We start from the raw sequence: 22,562 nt of genomic DNA on the forward strand, positions 1-22,562 counted from the left end.
CAAAATCGCCCCATGTGCCATCACTACCCTTAGGCTCCATGACTGTTGCTTTCAGTTATTTTACTCATTTTGTCTACATAGATTTCATCATCATCTGGACAGCAAGGCGCTGGTAAAAAGATTGGGCACCGTGGAGTTGATGCTTCTGGTGAAACCACTTACAAAAAGGTTAGGAATACAATAATCCTATATCAGTCTATTATTTTCTTTTTGTTTATATACCATACCACCATAAATGTGAACAGGGCCACCATCAGAAATCATGGGGCCCTGTACAACAAAGTTTTCTGGGCCCCCTGGTCCCCACCCACCACAGCCCCCAAGCCCCACCCCAGATCCCGCCTACCCCATGGTAAAAAGGCCACACACAAGTTAAAAAAGGCCCCCCATACAAGTTAAAAAGAAACATTGGTGGCCAAGGGCCCCATAGAATATTGGTGGCCAGGGGTTTCATAAAATTAAAAAAAAACATATTGGTGTTCAGTGGAACTTACCTTAAGCTCCTTTCACGGCTTTGGGTTCTTTTCGTGGCTTTGGCTCCGTTAGCTGCTTCGGGTCTTTGGTGCTTTGGGTCTTTGGCACTTCGAGACTTTGGATATTCGGCAGTTCGTTTCATGACTTTGGCGCTGTCAAGGGGGGCCCGGATAATTAGAAAAATGCAGCACAGCCAGGCCTAAAGGCCAGGGCCCGGTACAATTGTACCCCCTGTCTCCCCCATAATGGCAGCCTTGAATGTGAAGACCTGAAAGTAGCTTTAATAAAGTATAATTTTGTTTTGAAAAAGTACTTCTTAGAAACAATATGCAGTGTGAGATTAAATTCTAGGATTCAGTTTTACTTTGTACATACAGGGCCTTATATATAGGCAGCAGAGGGCCTGTGCCTAGGATGGCAACTTTAATGGGGCAGCCCTTGGGTGCCTATATAAAAATGTAATTTTTTTAAAATAACAAATAAATGCTCTCCCCTGCCGCCAGACCTTACTGCCTGGGTCATTCATGTGGAGAAAGTGACGTCATGGTTCATGGACGTCTAGGTGCCACCGGACCTAAATACAGCACTGGGTATATACAGATCTTGAGAAAAAGGGTTACTAAATTACTAAAGTCATAGATTAAAATTTATGGCTCTATATATCAATTTTTGGCTGATTTTTTTAATTGATATTTATCTTTACTGAAAGAGAAAACCCTATACATCACTGTCTAAACACAGCATCCTGGGCACCCTTGCCCAGTCACCTGCACTAACAGGCCTGTCACTTATAAATCCTTACCCTCTTAATTGAAATACATAAAAATGTCACCTAAATTCAGAAGTGGCGGAAAAGGGCAATTAGGAAACAAGTTAGCATCTCTGCATCCGTTTGTAAAAACCATCATATTTGTTAATTGTTAATAGATTTTAGTTAAACATGTAATGTAGTTTAAAATTCCAGAGTGAAAAATCAGCAGTCACATTAGAATGGTGTTTAAATATCTACAGTAGCCTTTGCTTTCTTCTTGATATTGTGTTTTTTTGTGCTATAAATTTCTGGCTGCCTGCATTTTACCCATTCTTTTGAATTTGTTGTGAGAGTTTTGCAGTGATATAATGTAACAGACTGAACAGCATGAAAGTAAATACACTCCTTTATCAATACCGAAAATAGTTATTTTTGATGAATAATTTCAGTGATCAAAGTGGGTTAAAAATCAGCTGTAAGCAGAAATAAGCAGTTATAAATATGTTATTTATTTTATACCACTTTTACACCATTTTTCAGATGTCATTGTACACAGATTGATAAATATGGCCCTTACTATGACCTTGACATTGCTACTATATAGAACTGGTCTTAATTGTGTATTCTTTTAAAGTCAAATCATTTACTTGTTAGGGTTCCAACCTAGAAGCTAAAAAATTGTTCCACCCCCCAAAAAAAATATTTTTTGCACAGTGCAAGAACATCTAATTCTAAGCAACCTTCCAATATAATATATATGTTATATGTAAATGTCATTGCAATTGCATATACTAGTTACAACCGACTTAGAACTATACTATAATGCTTCTCTGTATTTTTAAAGCTCCCATTGCTGTGCTCACATGGGTAGGGAAAAGGGCCAGATTTCTGCAGCAGCTGCTCTGTGTTGTAATAGAGAGAGGAGAAAAAGAAACTGTGGGTTTTGTGGTCAGTGCTATCTGAATATTGTTGCCTAAATACAGAGAACAAGAAAGTAATGTTGATTCGCACTCCTCTGTCATTCTGTCAATGCATCATTAAAGTAAAGGAACATGTATAAAAACAGTACGGGTAGCTATTAATCACAAGTCAAGGGTTTGAAGGGGGTGACTTGTTGTAGAGCTGAACGGTGTTTTCGTATAAGCTTCCACTTTTTTTAGTATTTTAACCATTTCCTCTTCAAACCTCTTATAATCCTGTGTGTTACACATTGCACAGTTTTCTAGAGAATTGGAGCTGAAGGCGTTTATACTGCATACTGTTCAACTTAGTTGTAATGTTCCCAATGTATAGAGTATAGTCTAATTTTTGTTTTTATTAAATAAGAGTTAGGAAGGCTAAACAGGCAATTAAAAATGGAAAATAAGAATGCATATCTGGGATCATGTGAATAAAATGTATATAAGAAACACATAAGAACAGAAAGAAGGAGAGAAAAGACAAAGGGAAAGAAAAATCGATACCTTGGAACAAAAAGAGGTTAGCAGGATGTTGCACATTTTTATACACCTATAAGGTTTACACACTGTACTTATGGGAATGATGTATAATTTATGTAAAACACTGCTGAATATGATGTCAACACACACACACACACAGCAACCGAACTGTCAGCTTGAGGGAGGAAGTCCACATGCCCATCTGACCCTCTTATGGCATGTAGGGAGGAAGTTCATATGCCCATCTGACCCGCTTATAGCATTTAGGATATTTCATGCTGTATATGTGACCATTGTTGATATGTGGATTTTGGTGAGGGAATAACTTGCCAAAAAGCCTAGTTGTGCCATTATCTGGCAACATTGCTAACTATTGCAGAGATTCTATAGTAACAAAGTACATAGTAACGTTAGGTTGAATAAAGACACACATCCATTAAGTTCAACCTTTTGACTCTATTTTACACTATTTTTAACTGCTAGTTGATACAGAGGAAGGCATAAAACCCCTTTTTGAAGACTCTCCAATTTGCCTCAGAGGGGGAAAATATTCCTTCCTGACTCCAAAATGGTAACTGGACTAGTCCAGAGTCAACTTGTACTATGAGCTATCTTCCATAACCCTGTATTCACTCACTTGCTAAAAAGCCACCCAACCCCTTCTTAAAGCTTTCTAAAGGGAGAAATTCCACATCTTCACAGCTGTCAATGTAAAAAACCCCTTCTGAATATTTAGCCGGAACCTCCTTTTTTCTAATCGAAATGGGTGACCTTGCGTCAGCTGGAAAGACATACTGGTAAATAAAGCATTACAGAGATTATTATATGATCCCCTTATATATTTATACATAGTTATCAAATCACTCCTTAAGCTCCTCTTCTCCAGTGTACAAACCCCCAATTTGGCCAATCTTTCCTCATAGCTAAGATTCCCCTTACCTTTTACCAGCTTAGTTGCTCTTCTCTGTATCCTCTCTAATTCAATAATGTCCTGTTTGAGCACTCGATTGAGCCTTACCAGTGCTCTGTACAGTGGAAGAATGACCCCCTCTGCGATGATTCAATGCCAAAAATAAATAACCAATTACAAAGTACATTAACATCAAAGTGGATTTCATCCTTTGTTATGCTCTTTTTATTATTTAAACAATGGCATTGACACAAAATCTAATGGACAACCACCCTTACGGTATCCAGGTTGATGTCCCTAAGGTACAGAAAGTGATCAACCCTCACAAGTCTTCTGATGGACCAGACAGAGTCTCATCAAAAGTCATCCAAGTCTGTGCTGATCAACTAGTCTACAGTCTACACTAACATCTTTGACTGTACTTTCTATAGGAACTGAACTGTCTCTCTGGTTCCAAAGCCAAGATCCCCTGTCGAGATGAATAGAGACCCATTGCTGTTACCCAGAAAAGACTCAATAGCTAGTTCTTAACTTTATCTGATCTATAATTGTTCAGTTTGATATTATTTTTAATACACATTAGCTGTATTTTTTGCATAATTGATTTATATTTTGATTATTTATTCTCATGTCTGTCTTAATTTCTTTCAGACGACATCATCCACACTCAAAGGTGCCATTCAGTTGGGCATTGGGTACACTGTTGGAAATCTGAGTTCTAAGCCAGAGAGAGATGTCCTCATGCAGGATTTTTATGTGGTGGAGAGCATCTTCTTCCCTAGGTAAATCAGTGCACATAATTTCATTTTTTATCTTGTGACTGAATTATAACATCAATTTAACCTTTTTTACTTTTTCATAGTGAAGGCAGTAACCTCACACCCGCCCATCATTACCCAGATTTCCGTTTTAAAACCTATGCACCAGTTGCATTTCGCTACTTTCGAGAGCTCTTTGGAATTCGTCCAGATGATTATTTGGTGAGTGCAAGCTCCTGTGCTTGAGGAATAACTGCTGTGGTCTTTGAAGTGACAAAGAATATGAAATGAAAATGAGGATTTAACACTGTTCTTGCCATGCCAAACCATAGTGTCAGAGAGCTAGGGGCCAGGTGCTGGGAATGTGTTCTGACCAGAAATTATAACAATTTTAATTTAAAGGCTTAGTATAAACATTTGTTCAGTGAATAGCGCTTGCGCTGAAAATACTTTTTTGCCTATTGTTTTAATCATGAAAAATCTGCAGGGTTTTGTTATTTTTACATAGTAATTTAGGCTGAAAAAAAAACATGTTCATCTAGTTTAACCCCATCTGAATCCTCTCCAATTTACCTTAGTGGTGAAAATATTCCTTACTCCAAGATAGCAATCAGACTAGTCCCTGGATCAACATTCAAGAGAAATTTAGGAACCCCCGATTTTTCTCACTTGAAAAAAGGCATCTAATGTTTCAGGGGGAGATTTCCACAGCTTCAAGGCTCTTACTTTAAAAAACCCTTTCGGAATATTCAGATGGAACCCATTATATACGTAGTTATCATATCCCCCTTAAGCACCTTTTTTCCTGCCTAAACAATCCCATCTTGGTCAGTCTTTCATCATAACTGAGATTTTCTAGACCAGTTAAGTTGCCCTTCATTGGGCTCTCTAAAAATTTAATAATATATCAAATTTGATACTTAGCTGCCCAGAATGCCCAGTTTGTCAAGAACTTATTGGGCTACATAGTTTTGTATACTATGCAAACACTGGTACACTACTCAGAATGTCCTCCCCTAATTCATTAAAGTGCTTCTGTGATGATTTTTATGGTTAACTTTTTTTCTAAATAACACTGTTTACAATGCAAATAATTCACTCTACCATTTAAAATGTTATTTTTGAACCAACAAATGTATTTTTTAGCCTTTATATTGGTGTGGAGGCAGCCATCTCAGTGCATTGTGCTTGATTCTGAGCTTTGAGAAGACGCCAGCACTTCAGTCTGCAACTGCTTTTAGACAGCTTTTGTCTCCCCCCTTCTCATTGTATTTAAACGTGACCCAAGTCGTGCTCCCTAGTGGTAAACATGAGAATGGCACCCAAGTAGAAAAAAGAAGCAGAGCAATGCAAACATTTCCTTCAGAAGAGGTGTCAGGTAGCGGCTATCTGATTAGCTGCCCATTGTTCTGTTGATAAACTGCTGGGGGGGGAGAAGGGAGGGGGGTGATATCACTACAACTTGCAGTATAGCAGTAAAGACTGACTAAAGTTTATCAAAGCACATGTTACATGGTTTGGGGGCACCTGGGAAATGGACATCATGTCTAGCCCTAAGCCAAATTTCAAAATTAAATATAAAACAAATATGTTTGCTCTTTTAAAAAACAGATTTCAGCACAGAATTCTGCTGGAACAGAACTTTTAACTGATGTGTTGAAAAAACATGTTTTTTCCACGACAGTATCCCTTTAGGGCAGAGACACATGTGACAAATCTCCTCTTCTTCGTTTTCTGAAGTTGCCCGAAGTTGCCTCACGAGGAAACTTGGGGCGACTTCGGAAAGTGAAGCGCTCCAATTTCATTTAGATTCTAGCCGGCAGGAAGGCAGTTCGGGAAATTAGTCACCTGAAGAAGAGGTGATTTGTCGCTGGGCGGCTAAATCTCCCCGAATCTCCACGTGTGTCTCTGCCTTTAAAGGAGAAGGAAACCCAGTCGGCGCAAAAACCCTCCCCCCCTCCCCTGTGTTGCTTCCCCTCCCTCCTCCCCCCTGGCCTACCTGTCCCGCTGGGCAAATGCCCCTAACTTGTTACTTACCCTTCTGCGCAGGTCCAGTCCACGGAGTTCACAGGCACCATCTTCTTCCACGCAATCTTCTTCCTGCTTTGACCGGCGTTTTGGCGCATGCGCAGTAGATCCGTACCGGCGAAATGCTCCTACTGCGCATGCGCCAAAACGCCGGTCAAAGCAGGAAGAAGATCGTGTGGAAGAAGATGGTGCCATGCGCCAAAAGTCACGAAGTTTTCCGTGACTTTTGGCGCATGCGCAGTAGATCCGTACCGGCGAAATGCTCCTACTGCGCATGCGCCGGTCAAAGCAGGAAGAAAATCGCATGGAAGAAGATGGCGTCGGTGAACTCCGTAGACTGGACCTGCGCAGAAGGGTAAGTAACAAGTTAGGGGCATTTGCCCAGCGGGACAGGTAGGCCAGGGGGGAGAAGGGAGGTGAAGCAATACAGGGGAGGGGGGGGGGGGGTTTGCGCCGACTGGGTTTCCTTCTCCTTTAATGAATAAGGTTAATAGTGCACAAATTACCTCCCTGCATATTCTTGTCATATTTTTATGTATTGCATGTATTAATAACTACATTATTTCTGTCATTTGGTCTGTTAATTTTTGAGCAGAAGTCCTTAAACTTATTTTAGCTAAATTTCTTTTATGCCATTATGTCTTTATACATTGGAATGTCTATCAGACTAGTAGTAAATGATTTCTTTATATCTGTGTTTACAATCTTTGCCAATATACTTATACATCTTGTTCTCTCTTTGATAGTACTCCCTGTGTAATGAACCACTGATTGAGCTCTCTAATCCTGGGGCAAGCGGATCACTTTTTTATGTTACCAGTGATGATGAATTCATAATAAAGACTGTTATGCACAAGGAGGCTGAATTTCTACAGAAACTTCTTCCTGGATATTATATGGTGTGTCTTCAAACTTCACTTATTTTCATGTAGCTATTAAACTGGTACATGGTCACCATAGTTATTTGTTTATTTACATACATCCTGCCATCTGAACCAAGACATGTTTTATTGATGGCTTTTTCCACATGTTGTATTTCATACTAAATTGTTTAACTATTCATGTGGCAAGAAATAAGTAGAAACCAATTCGTTGTGACCCATTTGCACATTCTGTCCAATAATGGACTAATAAATATAATACCCATCCTGTCATTTATCTCCAGAGAAAGCATGAGAAAGTTTGACTAAGCTTCATCTGTAATTATTTGGAAGTTTATAACTGTTCCTGGTTTATTACTTAAAGGGGAAAAAAAGGATTTCGACATTGTTTAGGTATACTCTTCGAATCCCTTAAAAAAGCTACTTTACTTTTGTATAAACTTTACAAATACAATTTCTACCGTTTATAAGATCAAGTTTTACTAGTCATATCTGACAGCTTGGTTTCACATACTGTTGGATTTAGCATGGTTCTCGGTTACTCTTTCTTTTTTGTTTAGCAGAATCCAATCCGAATCCATTAAAAATGGTTGCTACCAGTGACAACACTTTTGTTCTGGACAATAGGTTAAGAAAACGCAAACCTGCAACCACACGGACAGGCTGTAGGATGCAAATGAGGACAACTGAGATTATCTATAGCAAATAGTAGTAAAAATACTAATATCATGTTGGAAAATTGGCAGTAAGGGATTATTATAATATAGTATTTTAAGGTGACCTGTCACCCAGACATAAAAAGCTTTATAACAAAAGTTATTTTCAAATGAAACCCACATTTGTATTTATTAAAATTTCCATACCTTCCCTGCCTCTATGCCTGTGGTACAGCGAACACTTCAGTTTCATTACTTCACTTCCTACATTTCACTCCCCTCCTCACATCCTCCCTCTCTACTCACTGGCTATATTTGTATGGCGTGTGCATCAGGTCCTCCTTTCTAGTGTGTACATTTGATTTTGGGATGATGCAAAACATTCCTTGATAACAGCTTCCAAAAATCGATGTCTGCCTATGTGCTTTAATTGTACATTCCAAAAGAATGAAGGAAACATTATTTTTATTATTTGTATAATGTGAGTAATGTTTATTTTGCTCAACAAACATGATAAAATAGGGGTTGGAATTATTTCTTAGGGTGATAGGCCCCCTTTTAATTTTGTGGGAAAACTACTTACTCTTTAACCTCAGTATCTTACCACCTGGTGCCCTAGAATTGATCATGTTACAATCACAAGAGGTTCTGTCTTGGACTTGCCACTGTACCTGATGCCAGCGTCGGATTGGCCCACCAGGATAGTAGGAAAACTCCCGGTGGGCCCAGGTGTCAGTGTGCCCTCTTCCTTCTAACCATTTAGCCTATTTCATGGTCATTACCTATTTCTTTATGGGTAAAAATGCTTAATAATGGAAGAATATAGGAAGTAGATATAAGAAGAATATAAATAGATATAAGACGAATATAGTAGGTAGATATAAAGAACTAGGAGAATAAAGAGGTTAAGGAAAGGAGGAGTAATAGTTTGGAAAAGGGACCCATAGTCTTCTGTAATAGTCGTTTTCTGGTGGGCCCCTCGCTTCCTAGTCCAACACTGCCTGATGCTCTCCATGGCTCTTTTTAATACGTTAGGGTAATGAGTAAAATTTTAAGTGGTTGTTATACCTATTTAGTTGCTAAGTAGTGGTGTACTCCACATTTTTTAAATTATTTTTTATTTATGTTGAAATGAAAAGGGTGATTTTGGTCTTTTGCAAGTAGACAGGAAATTAGATCTGCAAAAGTATACATCTAGGTTTTTAAGCTTTTTTTCCTTTTGGTATTAATAGTTTTATTTATACTAGGTTGGGCCGATATTTATGGTCTATATTTTTTGTTTTGCAGTCAAGTTAATAAGTGATTTATGCAAAAGACAACCACTTTTCACCCTCTTTCTCATTTTCCGGTTTTATGGTGATTGTGGGACATTAATGATCCACGAGGTGGTATGGTTTATGTACTGTTTTCCCACATAGTAATACATGAGGAATTAAGGACTTTTTGTAAATATATAGATATTACATTTAGATTCCCTATATATGGAATAGAGTTTATGCATAGCTGTGTCAAAATCAACATGCTGCACACATCTACACATATGTCACTCCAATTTGACACACATAATTTAGCTACATCCATACATATGCTTTGACAGCACACCAGTAAGCTCCCCATATCAGTGTTGATGCAAACTTGAAATTCAACATAAATTTCACCACAACTTCATTTTTAAGTATACCTTTACTAGACAATGGTGTAGTATGTTCACTTATCTTGAATTATTTATTTTCTGGTCTGACAGAACCTGAACCAGAATCCACGAACTCTTTTACCCAAGTTTTATGGATTGTACTGTGTACAATCAGGTGGAAAGAACATTCGTGTAGTTGTCATGAACAATATCCTGCCACGTGTTGTGCGTATGCACTTCAAGTATGATCTGAAGGGCTCCACCTACAAGCGGCGGGCATCCAAGAAAGAGAGGGAGAAACGGTGCCCTACTCACAAAGACTTAGACTTCATGCATGATGCTCCCGAAGGGCTTCTTTTGGACAATGATACCTTTAATGCTTTGGTTAAAACTATGCAGAGGGACTGTTTGGTAAGTTACTACCTAAAATAGCAACTTTCCTTAATTTGAAACCAGAGTTAAAATGTCGGTGTCCCTGATCTTTTTTTGTCATACTGTAAAAAAGATTTTTCCTAATCATTCTGCATATAAATTCTGCATATAAATAATACTTTTTTTGTGAAAAAATAAATAAGAAATAAGAAATTCAAAAATAAGTACCTGCTTTGAGGCCACTTGGAGCAACATCAAAGGGGTTGGTGAGCAACATGCTACTCACAAGCCACTGGTTGGGGATTACTGCCATATTCACTCTATCAATAAATATAATATTTGGTCCATTTAGAGGCTGAACGTGTGCATTGACATTTCTCACTTATTCATGGTTAGGTACTTGAAAGCTTCAAGATTATGGATTACAGCCTTTTGCTAGGAGTGCACAATATGGAGCAGCAAGAACGGGAGCAGCAGACAGAAGGGGCACAGAGCCAGACTGATGAGAAAAGACCAGTGGGACAAAAAGCTCTATACTCAACAGCTATGGAGTCAATTCAGGGAGGAGCAGCTCATGGGGAATCAATAGACACAGATGATACGTGAGTACATTCCTCAAGAAGCAACATTGTCCATGTTATCAGTTCTATAGTTAAAAATGTTACAGGAGATGAAGCTTAAGGAGCAGATTTATCGAATGGTCGAATATTCAAACGATTTTTACTTCAAATCGAATTTGAAGTAAATTTGAAGTCGTAGTATACTATTCGATGGTCGAAGTATCCAAAAAATGACTTTGAATCTCGAATTGTTTTACTTCGAAAATTCCCTCGAATTCACTTCGACCCATGATAAATCTGCCCCTCAATGTATGAACAGGGAAATTACATTCTGTTCCTGTAAATAAGGTTTATAAGAAGCCAAAGGATGAGTTTTATGAGGAGCTAGTTTAAATAAAAATCCAAATTTAATAAAAAGTTTAATAAAAACTGAAAAATGGAAGAGAATCTAATAACTGTGGACAATCCTGTGCTGCTATGATTTACTTACTAATCACCAATTTAACATCTACTGGTACATTGCAGTCTATCCTTTTGGTATTCATGCATAACACCATGGAAATGGAATGACATAGTGTTCATTGCATCCACAGGAGAACGTATATGGTTTTCAACTGTTTGGAAACTATGGTTTTGAAGGTTAAAGTAGACCTTCTTCTGCAGATGTATTTTATTCCTGTCACCACCACATTAGATTGACTTGATTCTGACAGTGACCATTGCCTGAAATGTAGATTTAATGAGAATTAAAAGAGAGAAGCAAAGAAGTGGGGTGTATTAGACAATGATTATAGTATGCTTATATTTTGCAACGGTTTTTAAAAGGGCCTACAGTTACTGGGAGAGAGTAACTTCTAGCAACATGATGGCATAATGCAGGAAAACAAAACATAAATTGCATATTTTTTGCCACTGTATAGATGGTGAAAATATTCACTTGTAATCTAATATCACAAATGTTGCAATTATTGCAACAATAGCAAGTGTTGACATAGAAAGTCATAGGGAAAAGTATACAACTTATACTGTACAGCTAGTTTTAACTGGTTACACCTTTTTTTGTATCAGAGCCCAAAGAGCTGTGATTGACCAGTTGTTTTATAATGCCTGCTGTAACCTTGCAAGCATTGTAACCCTGCAATGTCAGACCCAGGCACAATGCCAATTGCATTTCTTGCATTCCTGCTTAGTCCCTGGGTGCGTTATTATTGCCAGATGTTTTGGGTTTTTGACATCTGGCCAGTTTATGTATTGATTGCTTCCTGCCCTGACTTGTGCATATATTTTGACTAGAAAGGCTTCTAATACCACTATGTACTGGGGGATTCTGCTTGCATTATCATAACATTGCTCCAGTGATTTCCACTACAGAGAGTTCAGAGTTCAGTTCAGTTAATTGGTCTTTTATCCGTTGTTTGTGTTTCATGTTGCTGTGTGCTCCTCATAGGTACAAACCTACAGGAGTAAATTAGACCATTTAATGCAGATGTTGTTCTGTGGTGGAAAGCATTCTGTGCAAACTGGGTTTAAAAAATGACAGACTATGCAATTATTTTTGTTTTAATGTTTTTAGTGTTCACCAAAAAAGACCCCGTCTTTACTTTGGTAAAAGCTGAGTGAAGTGCTCTGTAGAACAACTTAAATGCACTAAGTATCATGTTCCACTTGCTAATATGTTTATTGCTTTGCATGTGTTTTTATAAAAGGTTTTGTTATGAGTAGGATATTAATCTATCTTTATACTGCTTCCTATTGTAATCGAAACAAGAAAGCAAAAACATATTTATTTTGTGTGGATATTTTCTCTTTACTGATGGCAAGCTGCAGTGGCAATTATTATTACACTTAAAAATATTACAATAACCTATTCTTTTCTCTGTTAGGATGGGGGGAATCCCAGCTGTTAATGGGAAAGGAGAGCGTCTGTTATTGTACATAGGAATTATTGACATTCTACAATCCTACAGGTAAAGTATGTTTGTAGGTCATTATCACAGTGACAAATGTTGTAGCAGCACTACTCTAAATTTTCTCTTACACATACATTTCTTTTGGCTCCGCTGTGGGTCTATACCTGCTGCAATTCTGAACAAAATAAATGCTGAGCAAGACTTACTTTTGATGTATTCAGTATTGGACCCTATTATTTTGGGTACAGACCCAGGGTGAAACTTGGGATCATTGGGTGAATATCCAAACTGGAACCTGGGATCATTGGGAAACTATCTTGCTTAGGTAGCCTGAAGCACGGAAATAATCCATTCACAATTTTTCCTGCAATGTTATTTTCTAAGTCTTACTAAAAGTTATAAGGTGATGGTGGACCCATGTTTCAGGTTTGCCTTTACTTAAATACCCTTACATAGCCTTGCTCATAATATACGGGAAACCCTTTTAAAAAAAATGGTTAGGGTTAGTCATTAATATTTGCCATTTCTCTTTCAGATTGATTAAGAAGCTGGAGCACACATGGAAAGCATTGGTGCATGATGGAGTAAGTCCTGATAATCTGCATTAAATGTTCCTGTTTTATTGAGTCTTAAATGATTACTTGCCTTAGAGAGATTTTCATGAGGTCAGAAGAGCTGTGTCAAAGAAAAGAGCACTAGCACAGTTTTGCTCACTGTATGTGTACAAACCCCTTGTGTATTTTTTTAATTGGCAAACTTAATGGGCAAAATATTTCTGTGACATTTTCATGTAATGCTCAAGTAATAATGCAATAGTATTAATGCTTTGTAGACAATAAAGCAATACATGCAAGTGTATCACAACTCACAACTTTTTTCACAAATACATAGTACAAAACTGGCTGCATACGGGCTGACCTCAGATGCATAGTGGGCACAAGCTTTACGATATTTAATTATAAAGTCTCTGGTGCATATGTTTTTGGGGGGATTTGTCCCTTTGTGACATGAAAAAATGTAAATGTGAACATGTGTATTACTATTAAATTGTGCACCTAACAAATTTGACCTGTGTGGATCGACATCCATAACATGAATCATGATATAAATTAAGAAATTGTACCATATAGTACACAGTTTACAATCTCAGGGCGGAATGCAATGAAAGTTGTTAATGGAACAATTTTTCCTTTGTGCAAATTTAACCTCATCTGCCAGTGAAAGAAAGACTGCAAACAGGGGTGTAACTACAGAGGAAGAATACTCTGCTGCTGCGGGGCCCAGTAGGTATAGGGGCCCCATGAGACCCTAATTCGTATACAATTTCAATAAATATTGTTAAAACAGGTCAATCACTAGACATTTATGTGTACCCAGACATTGACTGGGGTAATGGGGTTGCCAAAACAGAAAAAGCTAGTAGATTTGTAAATATGCTGAATGACAACTTTTTATTCCAGCACGTTCAAGAACCTACTAGGAATAACTCTCTTTTGGATCTCTCTTTTTTGAACTCATCTCTAGCATTTGTGTGGGTGAGCATTTAGGGAATAGTGATCATAACATGGTCTACTTTGAGATACTGTTGCAGAGGCAATTCTACAAGGGAGTAACTAAAACACTAAATTACAGACGTGCAAACATGGACAGTATAAGGGTATCTCTGCAACATATTAAGTGGGAAATGCTTTTCACAGGGTTAAACACAGAACAAAAATGGTAAGTCTTTAAAATGCTGCTTAATAAATATAAATGTCAGTATATTCCCCTTGTAAGCAACGAATGTCGTTGCAAAGCAAAACCATTTTGGTTCAATAGAAGTTTTGGTGTTGAGGTGGGTAAGAAAAGACGTTTTGTTAAGTCTTTAAAGTTAGCTGGGACAGCCAAATCATTTATAAGTTACAAGGAGGCCAATAAATCATGCAAAAAAGCTACCAGGCAAGCTAAAATCGATATGGAAAAGGTTATTGCAGCAAGCAGTAAAAATAATCCAAAACTAATTTTTAAATATGTTAATAGTAAAAAAAAAGAAGCAGGAAAGGATGGGACCTTTAATATCAGAGGGGGTCAGCTGGTTGATGAGAACAAAAAAAAAAGCTCAGATTTTGAGCTTTTTCGTCTGTCAACACAAATGAGAAACCAGTTAATGAAGGTTTCCTTCTTAATTGTTCCAATTCTAGTAATACAATAATAATGTATGGTTCACACATGGGGAAATTCATTCATTAAGAGACTTAAACATGTTAAGATAAACAAAGGTCCAGGGCCAGATGGTATTCATCCCAGGGTACTTAGCAAGCTTAGCTCTGTGATTGCCAAACCTCTTTATTTAATTTTTCATTGAGGTCTAGCATGGTGCCAAGAGACTGGCGAATTGCTAATGTGGTGCCGCTATTCAAAAAGGGATCCCATTCTCAGCCTCAAACTATAGGTCAGTTAGTCTGACGTCAGTGGTAGGAAAGCTTTTCGAAGAGTTAATAAAGGATAAGATACTGGACTTCATAGCAAATTGTAATACTATGAGTTTGTGCCAGCATGGTTTCATGCCCAATCGATCTTGCCAGGCTAACTTAATTTCTTTTTATGAGAAAGTAAGCAGGGACCTCGATTCTGTAATGGCAGTGGATGTGATTTACTTAGACTTTGCTAAAGCATTTGATACAGTGCCACACAGAAGGTTAATAGTTAAATTAAGGAATGTTGGCTAGGAACATAGTATTTGTACGTTGATAGAGAACTAGCTAAAAGATTAGTGGTTAATTAAACATTTTCTAATTGGACCAGTGCTGTTAGTGGAGTACCGCAAGGCTCTGTACTAGGTCCCTTGCTTTTCAACTTGTTTATTAATGACCTGGAGGTGGTCATTGAAACTACTGTTTCTATTTTTGCAGATGATACTAAATTGTGCAGAACTATAGGTTCCATGCAGGATGCTGCCACTTTGCAGAGCGATTTGTCTAAGTTGGGAAACTGGGCAGCAAACTGGAAAATGAGGTTCAATGTTGATAAATGCAAGGTTATGCACTTTGCCAAAAATAATATAAATGCAAGTTATACACTAAATGGCAGTGTGTTGGGAGTTTCCTTAAATGAGAAGGATATAGTTTTTTTTGTAGATAACAAGTTGTCTAATTCTGGGCAGTGTCATTCTGTGGCTACTAAAGCAAATAAAGTTCTGTCTTGCATAAAAAAGGGCATTAACTCAAGGGATGAAAACATAATTATGCCTCTTTATAGGTCCCTGGTAAGGCCTCATCTGGAGTATGCAGTGCAGTTTTGGACTCCAGTCTTTAAGAGGGATATAAATGAGCTGGATAGAGTGCAGAGACATGCAACTAAACTGGTTAGAGGGATGGGGTTGGGTTGTTTTCCCTGGAAAAAAGGCGCTTGCGAGGGAACATGAGTACACTTTACAAGTGAATAAGAGGACATTATAGACAAATAGCAGGGGACCTTTTTACCCATAAAGAGAATCACTGCTCCAGAGGCCACCCCTTCAGACTTTCCTCCAAAAAAAACTCGAATGTCAGGAAGGCTATTAACATCTTCAAATAGTTCAACTGACCTCTGCCATTGACTTCTACATGAACTCAGCAGGTTTTAGATGGCGCATTATTAGAGTTATTTCCAGGGTTCAAAGTATGATAAATCTTGAATTTGAATTTGAGTTTGGTTTTTATACCAACACGAAAATGTGAGTTTTGACTAAAATCCAACTCGAAAATTTTAATTTATTGTTACACCCCAAACGGTGGCCATACACGGCCCGATAAAAGCTGCCGACCGAGTCGGCAGCTTATTGGCCCGTGTATGGGGCCCCCCGACGGGCTTCCCCGATCGAGATCTGGCCGAAAGTCGGCCAGATATCGATCGGATGGGAAAAAAAATCCCGTCGGATCGCGGCCGCATCTGTTCGTTGATGTGGTCCCACGATCCGACCGCCCGTTCACATTCGTTAGGATCCGATCTTTGGGCCCTAGGGCCCACGATTGGATCAGCCCAATATTGCCCACCTCAAGGTGGGCATATCGGAGAGAGATCCTCTCATTTGGCGACATCGCCAAACGAGCTGATCTCTCCGTGTATGGCCACCTTTAGTCACAGCAAGTTGCTGCCATTTTCCTAATTTCCTGTAGCATGAACTTTATCGAGCTACCAATAAAGCGATGAGTTCAAGTCCACACCATTCACTTTTTCTTACATCTGGTTTCATTTATTAGGTGGTGTAGTCTAGGAACCTCAAAAAAAGGGGGGATCCCTCCTTTCAGATGCAGTTCTGCTTGTTTTTAACATGATTTTATGTATATTTTCATGGCATGGTTGTGAATAAATATTGCCTTTTAATACTATATTGATATATCTTTTGACATATTGCATTACCCAGCAGCAGGAGTCTTTGGGGGTTAAGTCCCAATTTTGGCCTATTTACATTTTCCTAATTTAATCCTCAAGCATCTATTTACTCTCCCAGATAAGCTAAGACCAAATGCATTTGCTTTTCCTGCATAGAAATGCAGATTTGCAGCATCTGCCTGTATGCATGAACACATGGCTCTCAAATGTGAAATAATTAATTTTTCAAGCCTATATATATATATATATATATATATATATATATATATATATATATATATATATATATATATATACATGCAATTTACTGATTACTGAACATAAGCAATTTATTTACCCATACACAATTAAAAAGCTGCTACATATTATAAATGTTGTACATAACTCCCATGCACCCTTTTATATCTCCTTTTTTTCAATTTGCAGGACACTGTGTCTGTACACAGACCCGGTTTCTATGCTGAACGCTTCTTCAAATTCATGACCCACACAGTATTTCGAAAGACTTCTTGTGAGTATTGTGTTACTGTGTATATTGCTAAATTGCATCCCTCTTTTGTGCATTTGTTGTTTGGTGCGGATATGTGACTGAGGGCATATAAGAACTTGTTGCTTAAAGGAGAATTCAACCCGTAATAAAAAAAAACCCTCCCCCCTACCCTGGGTAGACACCCTTCCTCCCCCCCCAGCCTACCTCCCCCCCCCGGGCAAATGCCCCTAATTTTTTACTCGCCCCTCGTGGCAGATTCTGGCAACGGGAGTTCATGGGCGCCATCTTCTTTCTTCAGTCTTTTTTGGAAGTTGGAGTAAATTTCTGGTCCCGAACCACTGCGCATGCGCCGAAAACTCGGTCAATACATGAAGATTACTGGAGAAGAAGAAGATGGCTGCCGTGAAGTCAAAAACTATAAAAACTAAATAATGCAGACCAATTGAAAGGTTGCTTAGAATGATCCATTATATAACATACTAAGAGTTAACTTAAAAGTGAGGCCCCCTTTTAGGCTTTAAATGGGTTGTTCAACTTCCAATGCTTTTTTTCAATTCAGTTGTTTTTAGATTATTCCCCAGAAATAAAGACTTTTTTTCAATTACTTTCCATTATTTATTTTTTACTGTTTTTCCAAAATCCAAGTTTAAATTTGAATGTTCCTGTCTTTGGTGTTTCAGACTGGCAGTTCAGTAATTCAGGTACAGACTGTTACAATTTTTCAACATTTAGTTGATAGATTTCTCAGCAGCATCTCTGGAGTATTAGTAGCTATTGTATCAATTCTAACAGCTGCCTGTCATGAAACCCAGAGATTCTACTCAGCAGGGACAAAGATAAGAAATGTATCAACTAAATGTATCTATTTAGAAAAGTTTACAGGGTTGGCGACCCCCTCCCAAAGCTGCTTCAGAAGGTGAAAAATTACACTTTACACTTCAATATTAGAAAAACGGTCACACATAGAAAATAGAAAGTCAGTGGAAAAAGCTGTTATTTCTGGTGATCTATCGAAAAACAACTAGTTGTTTGAAGGTGAACCACCCCTTTAAACAGAGTAAATTAAGAATATATAAAAAACATAATAAACCTAATATAAACATCTTAAGCATTGCAGTGAGGTATATGCTTATGTTGTCTATGTTGAGCCTTTTTTAAAGTTCGCCTGGCAGACTGAACAGTATTGTTATGAGTGTATAGCAACTGTTTGGCCCAGAAATGTGGAGCAAATGTGCCTGTATGTATGTATGTATGTATGTATGAGCTGTATGAGGTAACATTCCATTTTTTGCCTTTATTATAAAGGCACATAAAGCATTTCTCTGTATTTCATCTTGTGCAGAAAAGCCCAACAACACCTCACTCGCTACTTCCTGTCAGAAGCCTTTCAAAGCACAGCACAGTCTTTTCCATATATATACACTGGATGTTGCCAGGCATTTATCAAATAAATGTAAAAGACTTTATAGTGGTGTTTGTTTTGTTCCCTTTAAATGCAACCAGACCTACTGTTTTGTTACCTTTATATGCAACCAGGCCCACATCTATCACTTAAAATATTCACTGACAACACTGTACAGTCTTTTTTTTTTTCAATTAATTTCACTGTACTCTTTATTAGAGTTTTAAATGTACTGTTGAAATATACATTTTGGTGCTGGCTGCTTATATATAACTACTTTTTATGTAATAGCTCTGAAATCCTCCCCTTCCAAAAAGGGACGCAGTGCTCTGCTGGTACCCCGCCCACTAGGGACATCAACAGCTTTCTCTGCAGGACAGATTCCAACAGAGCAAGAAGATGGAAAGTATGATTTGCGGATTGCTCGGAGTTTCCCCACCCTGGAAGATGAAGGTGAAAAAGATAACTATATTTTCAATCATAGTGGACCTGAGAGAAAAGAGATTGTAAGGGTATATACACATATAACAGTGCTTATTGACACATCTAACAAAGCTTATTGTCCACACATTGTTAGTAAAAGTTAGTTAATACTGTAACGTCTGTTTCCAATTTTATATTATGCCAAATCTATACAAGTTCAGACTGCATAAGATTCAAGTCGTATAGCTAGTGACATGACTATCCTCATCTGGACCTGGGTGCAGGACCCAGACCCCACCCCTCCAGAGTCATGTTCTTTAACTGGAAGCACATGTGCTATAAAAAAAAATCTCTTTCTTCTACGTCCCTCCATGTCAGTACACATGGGGCATTGCCCCTCCCAGACCTGGAGGTAGGACCTATAACATAGCCAATCAAAATGAATCATGACCTATAAGACCACATGACTTCCTCCTCACCACAGTTATTTTTTGTCCTACTGGACAGGGAGGTAGGATCTCCCTCCTCACTTTTTATTTTTTGTTGATTTTTGAGAGAAATCAAACACAGTTTTTGTTTTTTGTTTTTCTTTTGTATTTTCTTTTTGTTTATTTATTTATTTTTTACCTCTGTGTAGACACAGAGGGATGATTCCCAGGTAATGGAGAAGATTTTACCTGATGCCTCAAGACGCATAATCTGTAAATTATCGCTTATTGGGAAGAAATGCAGGTGTGGGCATATCCATGGTCCTAGCCCGGTGCTAAAATAGCCCCCCTGCTATATGCCCAGCGAGGCACAAGATTCAATCTAGTGCTTTTTGGGAAGAGACACAGTTGTGGGCTTCCCACATTATTACCTGTGAGCCTTTTGTTTTTTCTTCTGTATTTTTATTTATTTATTTATTTTTGCTTATTTTTTACCTCTGTGTGGACACAGAGGGATGATTCCCAGGTAATGGAGAAGAATTTACCTGATGCCTCAAAACGCATAATCTGTAAATTATCGCTTATTGGGAAGAAGTGCAGGTGTGGGCATACCCATGGTCCTAGCCCTGTGCTAAAACAGCCCCCCTGCTATATGCCCAGCGAGGCACAAGATTCAATCTAGTGCTTTTTTGGGAACAGACACAGGTGTGGGCTTCCCACATTGTTACCTGTGAGCTTTTTGGACTCCCCTTTTCTTTTGAGTTATGTGAGGCTTTACAGAACTCTACAGAACTTCTGCAAAAGGGCCATGGGTATGCATATGGGCTAGTTATAACAGCCTGAAGCTGGTGAGTATGATTCTTCATTATCTACTGTGTGTAGTGCACTGGGAAGTCTGCATGCTAATTGGCTAATTATGTCCCTCAGCTGAGAGCTATTGGGGCTTTGGCTGGAGTTTCCATCCAGCTAATTAGCCACTCTGATAAGGTGCAGGTGTGCCTTCAGCCCTGTTGCTATTGCTGTTTAATATTTTAAGCCTTGTATGAGTGAACCTGCATCCTCTGTGCAGACACAGAAGTTATATTGGCTCATGTTACTAAGGCACCTCCAGGAAGGGCTAGAGGTTGCACTGATCAAGCAATATGGCACCTCCTTCCTTCTTATGAGTCTGCTCTTAACAAGCAGTGTTCCACCTGGATATTCCTGCTGACAAGCCTGAGCTATCTGGTAAGGTGCCTGTGTTCCCCCTGACTTCTTGTATTATCTGAAGTCTTATGTTGTGAGCGGGCGTCCTCTGTGCAAAATAGAGTATTGGCTCTTGCTACACTTTAAGTACTGGCTGGTGAATCCCTCTGCCTAAGCAGTGTGGTACCTGAATCCAGAGATTTTGATTTCTCAGTATCCATTGTGTATTTGAAACATTAATTTCACTGGGAAGTCTGCATGTTAATATGCTTAATATGTCCCTCAGCTGAAAGCTATCAGGGTTTTGGCTGGAGTTTCCATCAAGCTAACTAGTCACTATCTGGTAAGGTGCAGGTGTTCCTTTGGCCCCTTTGCTATTGCTGTTTAATATTTTAAGTTTTGTATGGGTGAACCTGCATCCTCTTGGCTGACACAGTGGTTATATTGGCTCATGTGCTCAAGCAGTATGGCTCCTCCTTCCTTTCTTATGAGTCTGCTCTTAACAAGCAGTGTTCCACTGGACTGGATATTCCTGCTGACAAGTCTGAGCTATCTGGTAAGCTGCCTGTGTTCCTCCTTATATTATATGACGTCGTATGTTGTGAGCTGGGGTCCTCTGTGCAAAATGCAGTTACACAAGGTACTAAGTCTGCATGTTAATAAGCTAATTTTGTCCCTCCGCTGAAACCTATCCGAGTTCTAGCTGAAGTTTCCAACCTGCGGACTTTTCATTGTTATCAGGTAATGTGCAGATACTCCTCAGTTTGCTACTGTTGTTTCTATTGTCCTCTGTGCAGACACAGAGGTTATATTTGCCTTTTATTACACTGGGTGCTTGCAGGGTTGGCTGGAGGCTTGCACTGCTGAAGCAGTATGGTAGCCCCTTCCTTCCTTACATTGAGTCTGCTCAGTGCTGTAACCTGATGTCATTGGGCCCCACAGCAAATTCATTTTAGGGCCCCTAACATATCCAGAGGTTGTGCTTTTTTACCAATACGTATTGAAATTGCTCTTTATTTGGGCCTCATGGGTCCCTATACCTTTTGGGCCCACCTGCAGCCGCAGGGTCTGCTTCCTCTTTAGTTACGCCCCTGAATCTGCTCCTTAGAAGCAGTCTGCCACCAAGGATCTGTCTGGATTATTCCTACTGTCTAGCGCATATTATCTGGTTAGGTGCCTGTATTCCTCTGACTTCTTGTATAGTTGTCATCTGAGGTCTTAGGTTTGTGAGACCGAGTTCTCTGCGCAGACACAGTAGGCAAGTGTGCTCTTATTACACCTGGTATTTCCAGGACCGGCTAGGGGTTTGTTCTGCTGTAGCAGCATTGTGCCCCATTTTTTCCTATGATTCCACACTTAACAGGCAGTGTTCCGAGTTATATGGTGTCTTTTTGTGTGATGTAGGCCTTCTCTTAGATATTCTATTCCCATCTGGTGGCTTTTGTTGGGACCTACATTTGTGACTGTAGGTTTCCCTTCTTTAATTGTTGGTAGATTAAAGGGCACTTACTGTTATGTCTATTGGCACCTTAACATGCTTGAAGCCAGCTTGTAGTCTATGGCCCTTTGTGTGGCCTCGGGCATCTCGCCAGGGAGCTGGGTTTGTGTGGCCTCTGGCTTTCATTATGGCCCTTGGCTTAGGTTAGAGCCCTTGTTTTGGTCCATGGCTTTTTACCATGGTCCTCGGCTCCTGGGTCTGCTGGCCTTTTACAAGGGCCCTTGTTCTGCTGGCCTGTTGCATGAGCCTTTGGCTCATGTGGTCTTTTACCCTTGGCACATTTGTTTGGTTGTCCTTTTACCTGGGTTATTATGGCTGCGGGCCTGTTTTCATGGCCCTTAACTTAGCTGCTTGCTTGCCTTTTACCAGGGTTCTTGGGCTGTTTGCCTTTTCTGTGGCCCCTGGCTAAGG

The 22,562-nt window shown here is 39.0% G+C and overlaps 1 protein-coding gene across 5 annotated transcripts in view; it reads left to right on the plus strand.

Moving 5' to 3' along the window:
- The window catches only part of LOC108712206 (phosphatidylinositol 4-phosphate 5-kinase type-1 gamma), a 56,209-nt gene that overhangs the window by 11,099 nt on the left and 22,548 nt on the right, over positions 1-22,562 (plus strand). For 4 of the 5 annotated variants that reach the window (XM_041561072.1, XM_018254029.2, XM_018254037.2 and 1 more), the window contains exons 3-12: positions 82-168; positions 4,226-4,356; positions 4,437-4,554; positions 7,107-7,259; positions 9,642-9,941; positions 10,299-10,504; positions 12,346-12,429; positions 12,908-12,956; positions 17,152-17,236; positions 18,909-19,070. In XM_041561072.1, the coding sequence (XP_041417006.1) occupies positions 82-168; positions 4,226-4,356; positions 4,437-4,554; positions 7,107-7,259; positions 9,642-9,941; positions 10,299-10,504; positions 12,346-12,429; positions 12,908-12,956; positions 17,152-17,236; positions 18,909-19,070 (1,375 nt within the window). The remainder of the gene's footprint in view (positions 1-81; positions 169-4,225; positions 4,357-4,436; positions 4,555-7,106; positions 7,260-9,641; positions 9,942-10,298; positions 10,505-12,345; positions 12,430-12,907; positions 12,957-17,151; positions 17,237-18,908; positions 19,071-22,562) is intronic. The other variant, XM_041561089.1, reaches the window with a different exon arrangement.

This window comes from Xenopus laevis, chromosome 1L (genome assembly GCF_017654675.1).
Source record: "Xenopus laevis strain J_2021 chromosome 1L, Xenopus_laevis_v10.1, whole genome shotgun sequence".
Lineage (NCBI taxonomy): Eukaryota > Metazoa > Chordata > Amphibia > Anura > Pipidae > Xenopus > Xenopus laevis.